This window comes from Lottia gigantea, assembly GCF_000327385.1.
Source record: "Lottia gigantea unplaced genomic scaffold LOTGIsca_7, whole genome shotgun sequence".
Lineage (NCBI taxonomy): Eukaryota > Metazoa > Mollusca > Gastropoda > Lottiidae > Lottia > Lottia gigantea.
In genome coordinates, this window is record NW_008710370.1 from 3,344,027 (window position 1) to 3,359,360 (window position 15,334).

At 39.0% G+C, this 15,334-nt stretch overlaps 4 protein-coding genes across 4 annotated transcripts; 3 read left to right on the forward strand and 1 right to left on the reverse strand.

Moving 5' to 3' along the window:
* Nucleotides 1-266: 266 nt before the first annotated feature.
* LOTGIDRAFT_155098 (hypothetical protein) lies at nucleotides 267-1,456 on the forward strand (the record flags this gene model as incomplete). Its single annotated transcript, XM_009065603.1, has 2 exons — nucleotides 267-513; nucleotides 804-1,456. 2 exons carry the CDS (start codon nucleotides 267-269, stop codon nucleotides 1,454-1,456), a joined length of 900 nt encoding a protein of 299 aa, XP_009063851.1.
* A 3,841-nt stretch (nucleotides 1,457-5,297) lies between these two features.
* On the forward strand, nucleotides 5,298-5,924 carry LOTGIDRAFT_155099 (hypothetical protein; the record flags this gene model as incomplete). The annotated part of the gene is made up of 1 exon (XM_009065604.1): nucleotides 5,298-5,924. The coding sequence occupies one exon, from the start codon at nucleotides 5,298-5,300 to the stop codon at nucleotides 5,922-5,924; it is 627 nt and encodes a 208-aa protein (XP_009063852.1).
* A 183-nt stretch (nucleotides 5,925-6,107) lies between these two features.
* Nucleotides 6,108-6,917, reverse strand: LOTGIDRAFT_155100 (hypothetical protein; the record flags this gene model as incomplete). The annotated part of the gene is made up of 1 exon (XM_009065605.1): nucleotides 6,108-6,917. The coding sequence occupies one exon, from the start codon at nucleotides 6,915-6,917 to the stop codon at nucleotides 6,108-6,110; it is 810 nt and encodes a 269-aa protein (XP_009063853.1).
* Nucleotides 6,918-14,273: 7,356 nt separating this feature from the next.
* Nucleotides 14,274-14,834, forward strand: LOTGIDRAFT_155101 (hypothetical protein; the record flags this gene model as incomplete). The annotated part of the gene is made up of 1 exon (XM_009065606.1): nucleotides 14,274-14,834. One exon carries the CDS (start codon nucleotides 14,274-14,276, stop codon nucleotides 14,832-14,834), a length of 561 nt encoding a protein of 186 aa, XP_009063854.1.
* Between the last annotated feature and the right edge of the window lie 500 nt (nucleotides 14,835-15,334).

A 15,334-nucleotide genomic window follows, 5' to 3' on the forward strand; every position in this document is an offset into this window, starting at 1 on the left:
CTACGAAAGAAAGTCTCCTACGCCTATTATAGAAGCGTTTACGAGCATAAAAACGCCTCTGGTAAAAAGTACGTCTTTTCCGTTGAATGCCATCTTTAATGTCACTTTAAATTGCAACTGACGTTACTAAGGAACATGACGTCAAAAGGGGAGCAAAATGACGTCAAAACGGTTGCTATGACGTTATAATGTAAACAAACTCGACCTCTTACAGCGCCGCGTGTTAAAGCAATACTAGTAACACGCGGCGTCAAAAAAAGTCGACAATGGCGAAACTCACCAAAAAGCGTTGTGAAAAGTGTAAATGTGATGTTACAGCGAATCAATGGAGTAGACATCTTAAAACAAAGAAACATAAAGGAGGAAAAGCAGAAGGAAAGCAAAAAAGAGAGAAAGGAGGTCAGACTTTCTTCATTACAATCAGCAAACCAGCAAAGTACAACATACAGAAGAAATGGATGAGTTGGAAGTTCGGAGCACAACTTGTAGCAGGAAATGAATGGGGATTGAGTGGTAGGAATGGCCATTGCCATGCGTATGTGAAGACTACAGAGAAAATTCGTCTATGAATGGAATAATTTATACTTTGAAGGGGTCCTTAATCTTGGAACCAAAGGTATCTATACCTCAAACTTATGTTGGAATTGGCACAGTTTTCTTACTGGAACTATCAAGTTAAGAAAATGGCAGAAGGCGTTTTTGCGCTAGCAAACGTCGATATTTTTGACGTCATTTTGGGTCTCTTATGACGTCATTGACGTTTTGACGTCATGTTTCTTAGTAACGTCAGTTGCAATTTAAAGTGACATTAAAGATGGCATTCTACGGTAAAAGACGTGTTTTTAACCGAAGGCGTTTTTATGCTAAGAAGAGGTTCTTTAATAGACGTCGTAGGAATTTTTATAGGAGGAGACGTGCTCCAGTTCGAAGAAGGACTTACAGGCGAAGAGGTAACTTCATGAAGAGAATTTACAAAGGAATTGTTCATTCTGAACACAAGGCTTCGCATGAGTTTAATTTGGGAGCCAAAGGAGTTTATACATCTAATCTCTGTTGGAATTGGCACACTTTCCTGACTGGATCCATCAAAAGTCAGACTTCTTCTTACCTGAATCTTTTTGACGAAGTTAAGATTCGTCACGTTACTCTTGTTTATTGGTTGCGAAACAATGGTTCTAATTCTTTAACTTATGAACAACCTACGATGACAACAACTTACGATCCAGATGCTCAAGGCCGTACTATGTCTATAGACAATCAGAACTGTTGCCCGAATACACGTGAACGTTTAATTCGTTATGGAAAGAAATACAAGCTCAGGATGTACCCCAAGTTCCAGCCTAAGCTTTCTGCTGCTAAATCCGTAGCTATTGGTGGTAAATCTCTATCTCCTTGGATTGATGCTGCCTATTTTACGTATGAATGGAATTATTTATACTTTGAAAGGTTCTCCTAATACCTTTGTTGAAGGCTACTACAGTGTTGGACTTTCATGGAAAGGACGTAGAGATGGTCAGATCTATACTGTCAAGGATGATCTGTATTCTGCTGCTACTCCTGGAGGTTTTGAAGTTTTAGAGGGATACGATACAGTCAATAAGCTGCCAGACGAGGGGCCACACCACGAGCCGGAGTCCCGGAGGGCGGAGGCGATCTGTGTTAGGGTCCAGCTGCCATGGAGTATTTAACGGTTTTTTCCTGAAGAGAAACATATGTCTGTACCCTTTTTAAATTTGAGTGGTCTTTTTACCATATTTATGTCTCTTTGAGCTTAGTGTATGTATATCTTATGATCTACTTGATGTAGAACCTTAAAATTTGGAACACAACTAGACATGTTGAATATGAAATCACTTATGACAAAAAAAAGTTGAGGTGGGCGTGGCACATCCGGGTTGAATTACTGATTGTTTACATTTAGGGGCAGGGGCATATCTCGCATAGGATACATTTGTTCAAAAAGGGACTTTTGCACATTGTACACAATTACCTCATCCTTTTCGCTAGGTTGTGTTATCAACTCAGTTGTTTCAGCTTTAGAGTTCCAAAAAAGGAACGGGTTTTAAAATTTCCATATTTTCAATTTTTGATTTTGACCTTTGTTAACTTTTGATGACCTATATCTTTTGACCCGTGTTATGTAGATGCATGGCATTTGATATCAATTAACCAATGCAAAAACAATTGACGTGGGCGTGGCACATCCGGGTTAAATTACTCATTATTGACATTACCTCATGTTTTGAGCCACTTTGTCTTAGAAGTTCGGTTGTTTCCGCTTCATAGTTCAAAAAAGGGAACAGGTATTGGAAATTCACAATTTTCAATTTTTGACCTTGACCTTTGATGACCTTGACCTTTATTGGGTCAAAGGTCATTGACCTTGGCTATCAGTTGATGCTTTCATAGTTACATCCCCGTAATTAATTATTTGAATATCAAGAGTTACGCCCCGTTCTAGGCTTTTTTAATTGTGTCTTTACAGAACCAAACCCATTATGGAATTATGAATTTTTGCCGATGGCTTAGTATTAAATGCCTACATATATTCAAAAATGACTACAATATATTTCTATATTTGTATCATTAATAATATGAATAAAATTGACGTTTTGGCAATTTGTATGCTAAACTTATCATTTTATACAGGCAAGGTCCGCAAAAATGCATATTAGGAAAAACGACACAAATATACGATTTAATTATATATAGACACAGTTTGTTAAAAACAATTTTAAGTTAAAAATTAAGAATATAATGTCTTAAATACAAAAATACATTAAAGAAAAATTAAATAACAATTATTTTATTCAAAGTGAATTTCATTGGTTTTAAACATACTATAATAAATATTGGACATAAATAACCATATATCATAGTGTAGCTATGTAACTACACCAAACACCAGACTTACTTTAAACAACACGAAACAGACTCTTTCGTTAGTAATTGCCCACAATTTAGGAATAAGCAAGTTACTGCAATTTATTCATCATTTTGTATAGCAGGGTGTGGTCCAGAACACAAGCTCATGAGATCGTTGTATTTGGCTTCCTGAATAGAAGGTGGTTTGCAGTAGGCTTTATTGATAGAAAGACCAGAATCTACCCTGCGATTAGCCATGAGTAATTCAAGAAACTGACTTTCTGTGTGTGATAATTTGAAAAAAAATTGACTTAGGTTTGCTTTTTATAAATTTTAACTGTCTAATATCTAGCCATCTAATATCTACATCACCCACAGATTGACGCGCTCTCAGGATTCCTAAGGATTGTGCCCTAAAATCCATGATATGTTCGGTTTGAACTTAGAAGCCATTCTAATCAGTACTGATAGTTGTGAAGGGATAGTTATATCGACCACCCTCCTTAAAGCACGCTCTATAACACTATACACAGAATCACCCTCTGACTGACCATGGATTGTTTCAAAATAATATACAATTACTTCAGTCAGATTTTTTGACTTGGAGAGAGTATGATGAAGCATAGCACAGATAATAGAATTTTTGTTTTGCCCTCCATATCCGTCAAAAAAAAATGGGCGCGTTTAAACCCTTCCCGGCCACACCTCTTAAGAAAATTTGAAAGGTTAGAGCATGTTCCATTGGCCCCACGTTTGCCAATCCCGTCGTGCCAAAGGTAACAGTAACCCTTGTGGGATTTCAAATTTTATATTGAAAAATTGTAGTTCAACAATCTCCTTTTATAAAACAATCCCCCCTGTCGCTTCTTGGTAAAAATATATCTTGCTGCAGGTCAAGACAACCTACAAAATTATCCATTCGTCTTATCTTTTTCTGTGGTATGAACTTCATAATCGGTAAATTTAATCCGTTTCTCGTCGTCTGTGGTTTTATGGTAATCTTCACATATTCCACAGAGATCCTTTTTGGCCTTGAAAATTTTAAATTCATACTATTTAAAAACCTTGTAATAAAAACGCAAATTCACTGATTCTTCTCCCGAATGGTCGTGATTGTACATCTCAAACATCTTTGTTATAGTGAGCTCATTTGATAGATATTCACAAGCTCTATGAGACCTTGTATAATGGGACTCCATTCTTGGAAATCTGTTAATGTGATTTAACAGCTTGGCGCTCGAACGGCCTCCTCTTTTCTCCTGTTCCACAGCTTCAGTAGAAGATGTCCTAATGCCACAGTCGAAACTTGTCTATCCGTAACGTTGATTGTGTTTACAAATAGAAGGCGACAAACACGGACTGTGTCTCCGTTGTCATCTAGAGGAAGAAAATAGGCTACTGTTCGTGTTTTTTCTACTGTTTTCTGTAGATGTCAATGTCTTGATATCCACAAACGTTGAACAGACAACGACGCAAGCCCATAGAATGTCGACAAAATACTTCTGTTACTATTTCACAACCAAGACCATTACGTGAGCAATATGTGCTATTGCATCATGGTTTTGAAATATTTCTGGCCTCCTTGTGAGCACCAGACTCACTTATATAAACAGAACCTTCAAGTCTACGTTCTTTTATTTCGAGTTTTCTGGATTTAGCTTTCGGTTCTATTGGAATATCTTCGTGCAATGGATGATTCACCTTCCACTGTAAACGCCTCTGGCTGGGGTGGATTACCATTTACGTGTAATTCTTTAAGTATCAGTACTGGTATCGTTGGAATAACCGGACTGTAATCTGGATCATTCGGGTCATCGTTGGCCTCGTCACTGCTGCAGCTCTGAAGTTGTTTACTGCGCTCTTCTTCTATTGCATTTGTTTTCAAAATTGATGTTTCTACAGATGGTATATCTTCAGTTTCCTCTCCATCAAGATTTTCATCTAGAAAAGAGGGGAAATTTTAACTGCCTCCGATAGTATGATGTCATCAAGAGTAAGTAAGTCTTCTTCAAAAGAGATTTCGTTCGCAAGGACGGGACTATTCTCATTGGACGTATCGTTACTTTCATCAATAGACAGATCTTTGAGGTCTATTCCGCGTTGAATTTGTAAGACACTTCCCTTGTACCATTTATTTTCTATTCCCCATCACATTTTTAATTTAGAACCAAGCTTCAAATGTGCAATCGAGGGGGGCAATTTAGCAAAGCACCTTGACAGACGATTGCAACGAATGGGGATTATCAGGAAGAAAAGGACACTGTCATGCGTATGTACAGACGACAGAGTAGATGAACTTCGAACGTTTCAAGCAGGTATGGAGTAGCAAAGGATTTCCAAGGATAGACGATATTCAGAGTGTTAAAAGTATTCACAACACAGTAAGATATATTACCAAAGAAGGCCACAAGGCAATTTTAGACCATGTGGATATGGACTTAGTCAGCTTACCATGCAAGGCTTGGGTTACAGCCCAGAGATATTACAAATGGAAATCATTACCAGCAAACAGTTACCCATACTGTAATATACCACCACATCAAAGAAAGGCGTTTATGGAAACATATGAAGAGTATGCACGACAAAATACAGAAGACGATGTAAAAGAAATGTACACAGAGGATAAATTAAGAAAATGGCAGAAGGCATGCATCAGAATACTTAAGGAGACGGAAGATCGTGAAGTGGTGTGGATATATGATAGAGACGGAGGTGCTGGAAAGACCTATCTCTGCAAACATCTCAATGCAGTAGAAGGGGCCGCAATCTTTCAGAACGGAAACAGTAAGGATATCAGTTACGCCTACAATGGAGAGAAGATAGTGTGTTTTAATTACACAAGAGATGACGAAAAGTTAGTTAATTATGCAATCCTGGAAAACTTAAAGGACGGATATTTATTCAGTGCCAAATACGATAGCAGAACAAAACATTTCCAGAGCCCCAAGGTGATTTGCATGGCCAACTTCGTGCCAGACGAGACCAAAATGAGTGAAGATCGGTACTGGAATTTCCAACTCGTAAAAAAAGAAGATGAATACCAAATGATTGTATGTTAAATGATTTTATTGTTAATAAATAAATGAATGTTCAAGCCTCTCATATTTTATAAATCAATAATGGCAGCTGGACCCTTGATCTTCAGGAAAAAAACGTTAAATCCTCCATGGCAGCTGGCTGGTAACACAGATCGCCTCCGCCCTCCGGGACTCCGGCTCGTGGTGTGGCCCCTCGTCTGGCAGCTAATTCACTGTATCATGCCCTTCAAGGACTTCAAAACCTTCAGGAGTAGCAGCAGAGTACATATCATCCTTAACAGTATAGATCTGACCATCTCTACGTCCTTTCCATGACAGTCCCACACTATAAAAGCCTTCAACAAAGGTATTAGGAGAACCTTTCAAAGTATAAATAATTCCATTCATAGAAGAAGCAGGAGAAGCACCATAGGTAAAATAGGCAGCATCAATCCATGGCGAAATAGAATTACCACCAATAGGTACAGATTTAGCAGCAGAAAGCTTAGGCTGGAACTTTGGATACATCTTGAGCTTATACTTCTTGCCATAACGGATCAACCTTTCACGAGTATTCGGGCAACAGTTCTGATTATCTAAAGACATCACCCTTCCTTGACAATCAGGATCATAGGTAGTAGTTACAGTAGCTTGCTCATTGGTAAGAGAATTGGATAAATTATTCCTCAACCAGTAGGTAAGAGTCACATGTCTAATCTTCACCTCGTCAAACAGATTTAAATATGAAGAAGTCTGACTTTTGATGGATCCAGTCAGAAAAGTATGCCAATTCCAGCATAAATTGGAAGTATAGATACCTTTAGCTCCCAAGTTGAATTCATGTGATGCCTTGTGTTCAGAGTGAACAATACCCTTGTAAATACGCTTCATAAATGGAGTTCTACGACGATATGTCCTTCTTCGTACTGGAGCACGTTTCCTCCTATAAGAAGTCCTCCTACGCCTATTAAAGAATCGTTTTCTTGCATAAAAACGCCTTGAGTAAAAAGTACGTCTTTTACCGTTGAATGCCATCTTTAATGTCACTTTAAAATGCAACTGACGTTACTAAGGAACATGACGTCAAAAGGGAACCAAAATGACGTCATAACGTAAACAAACATCGACGTTTGCTAGCGCCAACCATTCCAAAATCATGCATTTGTTCAGACATTCCAGTTAGATCCTTTTGCAAACAATCGAAATCATCAGGTCCAGCTGAAGTTGATGCAGATTCTGACCATCTCTACAACCCCTTCAGGATAAACCGATAGAATAAAATCCTTCAAGGAATGTATTAGGCGAGCCTTGAATGCTGTATATAATACCATTCATAGATGAAGGAGGAAGAGCGCCATAGGTAAAGTAAGCAGAATCTATCCATGGAGAAATAGGTTTTCCACCAATATTACCTACTGTTCTAGCATTAGATAATCTGGGCTGAAATTTTGGATACATCTTCATAGAGTACTTTTGTCCATAATGAATAAGATGTTCTCTGGTGTTACGACATGCATTCTGATTATCAACAGTCATAATTCTGCCTTGACAATCAGGATCATAAGTTCTAGTAATTGTTTGTTGCTGATAAGTAAGAGAAGAGGCACCATTATTCCGCAACCAATAAATCAATGTAACATGCCGTATCTTCACTTCATCAAATAATGAAAGATAAGGCGATATCTGTGACTTTATTTGCCCAGTGACAAAAGTATGCCAGTTCCAACATAAATTGCTTGTATTAATACCAGTAGCTGGTATATTGAATTCATGATTAGCCTTCTGTTCACTGTGAACAAGGCCCTTATAAATCCTTTTTAAGAAATTTCCACTTCTACGATATCTCCGACGCATTGGAGCACGTTTCCTCCTATAAAAAGGTCTTCGACGTCTAAAAATAACCTCGTTTTTTAGCAAAAAGTGAAGAACGTCGAAAAAAACGTCTTTTCCGGTAGTAGGGCATCTTTAAACTGATGTTAGGGAGTAGCGTAGCAACGCTATAATGAAAAGACGTCATAAAGGAAAGTATGACGTTATAATAATCGACGTTTAGCAGCGCCGCGTATAATAGTAATACTAGATATACGCGACGCCAAAAAAGGTCGAAGACGTTAAAATGGCTCCAAATGCCAAAAAACACTGTGAAAAATGTAATGTTGATGTGGTAAAGTCGCAATGGGCAAGGCATGAGAAGACTAAGAAGCATAAAGAAGGAAAAACGAAGAGAAATTGAGAGAACTAGTTTTGACTAAATCGGCAAGAATATTGTTAATCATGTTAGCAGTTTCTTTGAAAATTGGTTTCGGTAAAATGGCATAATGTTTAGGATTATTCAGTTGATCCTCTGCTTCTGAAACGTAATCCTCCCTATTCAGAATGACACAACATGAACCTTTGTCACTCTTTTTAATAACAATGCTATCGTCTTTCTTAAGTAAGTTTAACGCTTCACGTTCCACTCGTGTGAGATTAGGCTTTTCGTGTGTTATGGAAAGGTTCACTGTTTGGCTATTCATACTCGCAAATGCTTTCAATATTTCAGGACGGATGGCGGCCCGAGGGGGTGTCCACGTGGATTTAGGAATAAACATTGTTCTAGCACCACGTGGGGGGTGGTTTCGAAAAAAATATGTGCAGCTAAGATTTCGTTGAAATCGTTCAATGGATGGTCGGAGATAATTCAAGTTAGCTATATTTGTTGTGGGAATAAACTTTAGTCCACGGTCTAAGATTGAATGCTGAAGGGGTGTGAGAATTTTGCGGCTCAAGTTAACTACAGTTTGGCCTAGCGGTGGCCTCTCAGTATTTTTATCCCCAGTAATTAGTTTAAAGACTTACTCGATGCTTGAAGCTGGTGTATCTAAAACAAATAGATGCTGTTTCTGGAGACCAATGAAGATTATCAACTGGTTCGAATTCTTCTTCGTAGGGTGGTAAGATTGTTGCGCTGTTGATACTGGACTCCATCGTTGTTGAGAGTGCTGAGGTTCTGTTGTGCTTTCTTCGAGATTTTATTTAAAATGGGTATACATGTGAAGAGGATCTTGGAGTTCGGGAAGGTTTTGTTGGCTGTGGCGATTAATTTCTGGGCTTGGTTAGAGGAGGTCTTTGGTAGCTGATCCCGGTTGTTGAGGCCTCCATGAAGAATAATGGTAGTAGGTTTGGGATCATGGTCGTATGATTCCAGGATTGACTGTATGTGATGGATTTGGGCACCGGGGTAAGAATGTATTTCGGTGTCTGAACTGGTTTTGGTAATTCGATTCAGGTTAGATGATCCAATTATTAAGGTAGATTTCTTTAGAGCAGGTAGCTTCCATAATGATTTGTCCTTGGTTTGGTGATAATACGGTTTGGTAGCGGATATAATGGTCGTCGACGGTGTGATTGGTACTGGTTTGGTAGTTGTTAGAATTGTAGCATTTGGAACGGACTGGGATCTGGTTCAAGGGGGGGGGGGGGGGGGGAAGGTTTGGATACACATCTCGACTTGGATGGAGACTGAGGGGTGGTTTGCTGGTCCAAAAACGCACAGAAGGAAGAAATGTTGGCGGATCCTGGATCACGTGGTGAAGATTCAGATGGTGTGGAAGGGGAAGACGAGTCTGAAAGTGAAAAGAGAAGGGGTGTTCCCTCTCTACGAGAGCGTTTACCTATGTCTGCTGGACTAGGAGTAGGTGAACTTCGGGCTCGTTTAGGGGTTTGGTTCGGCAGCGTGGTGGCTCTAAATGGTGCAGGTGTAGTGTCCATTTCAGTTGGTAGAGATATGGTTACTCTGGTTTTTGTTTCGTTGATTGTTTGGTAGAATTTGGTGATTACAGCTTGAGTGAGACGTTTCCCATAGGAGCGACGGCCCAGGACAGGGCATGAGAAACGATGCGGTCGACGGCAGGTGATGATAAAGACTTGGTACGAATGGTGGTCAGCTTCTCTTGAAGTGTGGTTTGGTAATGTCCGATTGAGGGATCTAATATTCGCGTCGACAGCTGATGTTTTCATTGCTGGACGGATAAAACTATCCAACTCAGAGACTTTGCGTTTGAAGGTAAACGCTGGTTGGCCTTGCTGTTGAAGGGTAAGGATTGCCAAATGATGGAGGCACTGCAAAACTTTAAAGAACACCTTCACAAAGGGTTCTTCCTCCTTATGAGTGGGGACTGGTTGGCGTCGGTGGGCTGGTAGTCGTTTCCGTTGTTGGTCAGGTCGATGGTTACCTCTTGATTGGTAGGTTGTGTTGTAGGTAGGTCGGCGATGGGGTGGGATATAGCTGGATAGGTTGGTTGGTGGTCGGCGATTGGTAGGTGGTAGAGGTCGATGGAAGACAGGGCCGTTGTAGGGTACGTGATATTGGTTTGGCTTCTTGCCAGTGGTTGTTGTAGTTGGAGAGAATAATGAAGATAGCTTGAGGTTAGAAGGGAATGTACAGCGGATGTAACAGGAGGAAACTGTATATGCTAGCGTGAAAATGTTGGGATCAAATTATGCAAATAAGTCAAACTGGGTTTGGGGATATATAAAGTAAGATGAAAGTTATGATGAAAAATGCAAAAATATATATTTAGGTGATAAATAACGCTAACAATGATGTGAAAAATTATAACAAGTAAAACAAAAACTTACGCAATTGACACGAACCGGTTTTCCTCCCTGGGGGCTCCATCGTCGCAGCTACACGCCCCTATGCAAGATGGAATCTGGGACTCGCCACGTATTTGGGTCAAAGGATGGTATTACAGATTACAGTTTCATACATTTATTACACACAACAGTACATCTAATAAATACACCACATGAAAGTCGGATAGTCGCGGTTATGTGGATATGTGCTAAATACCAATATGGAGGCTTCCAATGCATTCCGCCATTACTAATTAGACCTACACCATCATACCATTAGTAAAAAAGGTGTCTAAGGACTAGTGCTCAAGTACCACCAACCAAAATAAATAGCCCTGAAATGACAATAGGTTCTGTTTAACAAATCAATATCTTCGGCGTAAAGTACATCTAAATATTATCCATAAATATTATCCATAGCCCGCGACTAACATTAAATCATATACCAAACATATTAGAATGAGTGACAAACATTACCTCATCTACTTCGACAATTAGTAGAAGTCACATTAACATACGATCTAAAGAATAAAATATAGTTACCAGTTTGTGGAATAGGACCACAGAAGTTAGCAGCGCACTCCAACTATCTCACATGTGGGTCCTGGGCCACTGTAGCCAATTCTCGCTCCACAGAATTATATTCTTTATTCGAGGGTCATCAGTGTGGTCCTGTACAACATAATCAAGAATTTTCACAAAAGAGCTAGCGATGTCATTAGCAGAAGGCCAATTTTGAGCCTCATTCCATACAGCCCCGTAACCTTTTTTAATTAGAGAACACTGGGCTGTCATGTAGTATACATTCAATTTTCTTCTATAAAAGAAATTGGACACATCCGCTGTGGGCATAGCAAAAACATTTTGTAGGTCGAAACATACAACCATTATTGTCCTTATCTGATCGATCTTTGTCTCTTCCGACTTTGGTTTCGGCTTCGTTCCTTAAATGTGATATTTGTTGCTCCCCGGTTCTTAATCTTAGCAGATGCCTCGCAATGATCACATCTGTCCTTGTAAGGAGTGTGGAATGCGATATTAAACTCAGAATTAAATATCTCCCTGTATGGATGAAGTTTACCTGGTTCTGAGCCAGATACATGACACTTACAAAAATTTGATTGAAAGTCCTTTCGCCAGATATTCCTTATTAGTACTTGAACGACAGTAATGGGACTAATTATTACTAATACTAGGTGTCGCTTGAATGCCTTCCTCAATATCAGGAGGAATTCCTACATTGACGCTTTTGTCCCACTTAAACGGAATCGGTGTTCCGCCCACTGTATTCTTAGACTTGTGGTAGTTGATAATGCGTTTCTGGCTAATGGATAAGGTGTTGAAGAAAAATTGTTTGCAAACTCAATAATTGTCACCATTAAGAGCTATTGAATATGCTAATAAACTACAAAATTTAATTTGTATATTTGCAGGATATCGTCCAACAAAATTAACTAATTACAATAATATATAGAATTGCCTTTTACCCTATATTGTACGAACAAAACCAATGTCTGACTTGTGTGAAATGTGTCAGAAAAATAATGTTGCTGTTTATGGAAGTACTAATTTGCCTGGTGTCGTGAAACAGCTACACTTAAAAAACAATTTGAACATTTAGAATTGGTTACTAAAGGAAAGATCTGTATATCGAGATATGGTTTCACATTGAAAAAAAAATCATTTGATTATGCACAGCAGGTGCACTATCCTTCTAACCCTCTACAGCCAGGTCCAATATACTTTATAGTACCAAGAAGCTGTGGAATATTTGGTTTTCGGGGAAGGGAGGGTTTGATTCTCCCAAATGTACAGGCCTAGGGTGGAGCAGACACTTTAATTAGAAATTGGGATTAAGGGTCTTGATATTGGGTTTTCTTCTGTTCTTATTCTGATCTGAAATTAGAAAAAATAACTCGCCCGATGGGCGAGAAGTATAGTATCTGTTATGTACTGATTGTTTTTAGTTTACTATGAACAATATTATCATTTAAGTTCTTATTTTTTGAATATGCAACTATCATTTTCTGCTTATAGACATGGGGGAATTTCTCTTGAAGGCTCTTATAGTGGGCATGAACTATCTTGCTTGCTCGATTGCTGGTTGTATTAAACGGGACAACAAAGGGTGCTATGCCTACATTATGATGAATATTTAGTCCTATAGGTCTTGCTGTATTCAATGTCTCAATCCAATGGGCCTCCCTAGATTGACGGAATTTGGTAGTTTCATCTTCGGGCAAGTCAAATTCTATACGCTCAATTTGGATTAGGGCGAGATCGTCTATTGAATGGTCGTCGAGGTTGAAATGATTAGAAACAGGCTTGTCTTTCTTTAATTTGATGTCTGACCTATGAGCATTAAAGCGAGTTCGTAAATTATTCTTAGTTTCTCCTACATATTGTTTGGGGCATTTCTTGCATGAAATTAAATATATTACATTCGAATGTTCGCATGTTAGATGTTCCTGGATCCGTAGAGTTGCTTACAAAATAATGAGTTTCTGATATAAAGGGACATGTTTTGCATCTACTGGACAAACATGGAGCACTTCTTAAACCTGGAGGTACTTCGGCATAAAGTCTGTTTTTAGCTGCTATCTGTGCTAAGGTGGAATTTTTTATGTTTCGTAAAAATCGTTTAGAGTACCCACGCTCTTTCAGTTTTGAGAAAACAATCGTACAGGCTTGGTTGAAATCAGAAGATCTTGTACAAATTCGATGAAATCGTAAAACTTGTGACTTAATTATACCAGAAAAGGTATGTTTTGGGTGAAAGGAGCTCTTGTGCAAGAGTTGATGAGTATCAGTTTCTTTGAAATACACTTTAATATCCAGTTTATTTGTTTCTGCTATGGAATCTCCCTTAAAGACTGTGGTATCGAGAAAGTCTATGCTTTTGTCACTCACGTTTGCGGTTAGTTTGATAGAAGGATGGTGGTTGTTGAGAATTTCAAAGAATTCCCAAAACTGTTCCATAGAATAAGTCCAAACCATAAAAATGTCATCCAAAAAGCGTCCATAAAAAAGTGGGTGAAATGGACAGAGGGGCAACACCTCACGTTCCCACTCCCATGAAAAGGTTTGCGTACGAAGGGGCGAATCGTTTGCCCATTGCTGTCCCTGAAGTTTGTAAATATGTTTTACCATTAAATGTGAAATCGTTTCGACTAAGACAAATCTCTAAAAGCTGTAGAATTGCATCGTCGGGTCTGCGCTAGCAAACGTCGAGTTTGTTTACCCTATGACGTCATTTGGTATCCTGTTTGACGTCACGTTCCCTAGTAACGTCAGATGCATTTTGACGTCATTTTAAAGATGGCTTTCATCGGAAAAAGACGTAGTTTTTACCAGAGGCGTTTTTATGCTCGAAAAAGGTTTTACAGTAAGCGTAGGAGGACTTTTTATCGTCGTAGACGTGTACCAAGGAGGAGAAGGACTAATAGACGTAAAACCAACTTCATGAAACGTATTTATAAAGGTATCATTCATTCAGAACATAAGGATAACCATGAATTTAATTTGGGAACCAAAGGGATCTATACTTCGAACTTATGTTGGAACTGGCATTCCTTTCTTACTGGTAGTATCAAAGATTAAGTATCTCACTACCTGAACTTGTTCGATGAAGTGAAGATTAGACATGTAACCCTCACCGTCACCTCTACCTATGATCCTGACGCTCAAGGAAGGGTGATGTCTTTAGACAACCAAAATTGTTGTCCCAATACTAGGGAGAAGTTGATTAGGTATGGGAAGAAGTATACCTTAAAGATGTATCCCGAGCGTAGGAGGACTTTTTATCGTCGTAGACGTGTACCAAGGAGGAGAAGGACTTATAGACGTAAAACCAACTTCATGAAACGTATTTATAAAGGTATCATTCATTCAGAACATAAGGATAACCATGAATTTAATTTGGGAACCAAAGGGATCTATACTTCGAACTTATGTTGGAACTGGCATTCCTTTCTTACTGGTAGTATCAAAGCTCAAGTATCTCACTACATGAACTTGTTCGATGAAGTGAAGATTAGACATGTAACCCTCACTTATTGGTTACGTAATAATGGATCCAATTCTCTTACTAATGAGCAACCTACCGTCACCTCTACCTATGATCCTGACGCTCAAGGAAGGGTGATGTCTTTAGACAACCAAAATTGTTGTCCCAATACTAGGGAGAAGTTGATTAGGTATGGGAAGAAGTATACCTTAAAGATGTATCCCAAATTTCAACCTAAACTGTCTACTGCCAAGTCTGTTGCTATTGGAGGCGGCGCTAGCAAACGTCGAGTTTGTTTACCTTATGACGTCATTTGGTATCCTGTTTGACGTCATGTTCCCTAGTAACGTCAGATGCATTTTGACGTCATTTTAAAGATGGCTTTCATCGGAAAAAGACGTAGTTTTTACCAGAGGCGTTTTTATGCTCGAAAAAGGTTTTACAGTAAGCGTAGGTGGCCTCTCAGTATTTTTACCCCCAGTAATTAGTTTAAAGACTTACTCGATGCTTGAAGCTGGTGTATCCAAAACAAATAAATGCTGTTTGCTGTTTCTGGAGACCAATGAAGATTATCAACTGGTTCGAATTCTTCTTCGTAGGGTGGTAAGATTGTTGCGCTGTTGATACTGGACTCCATCATCATGTTGTTGAGAGTGCTGAGGTTCTGTTGTGCTTTCTTCGAGATTTTATTTGAAATGGGTATACATGTGAAGAGGATCTTGGAGTTTGGGAAAGTTTTGTTGGCTGTGGCGATTAATTTCTGGGCTTGGTTAAAGGAGGTCTTTGGTAGCTGATCACGGTTGTGAGGCCTACATGAAGAATAATGGTA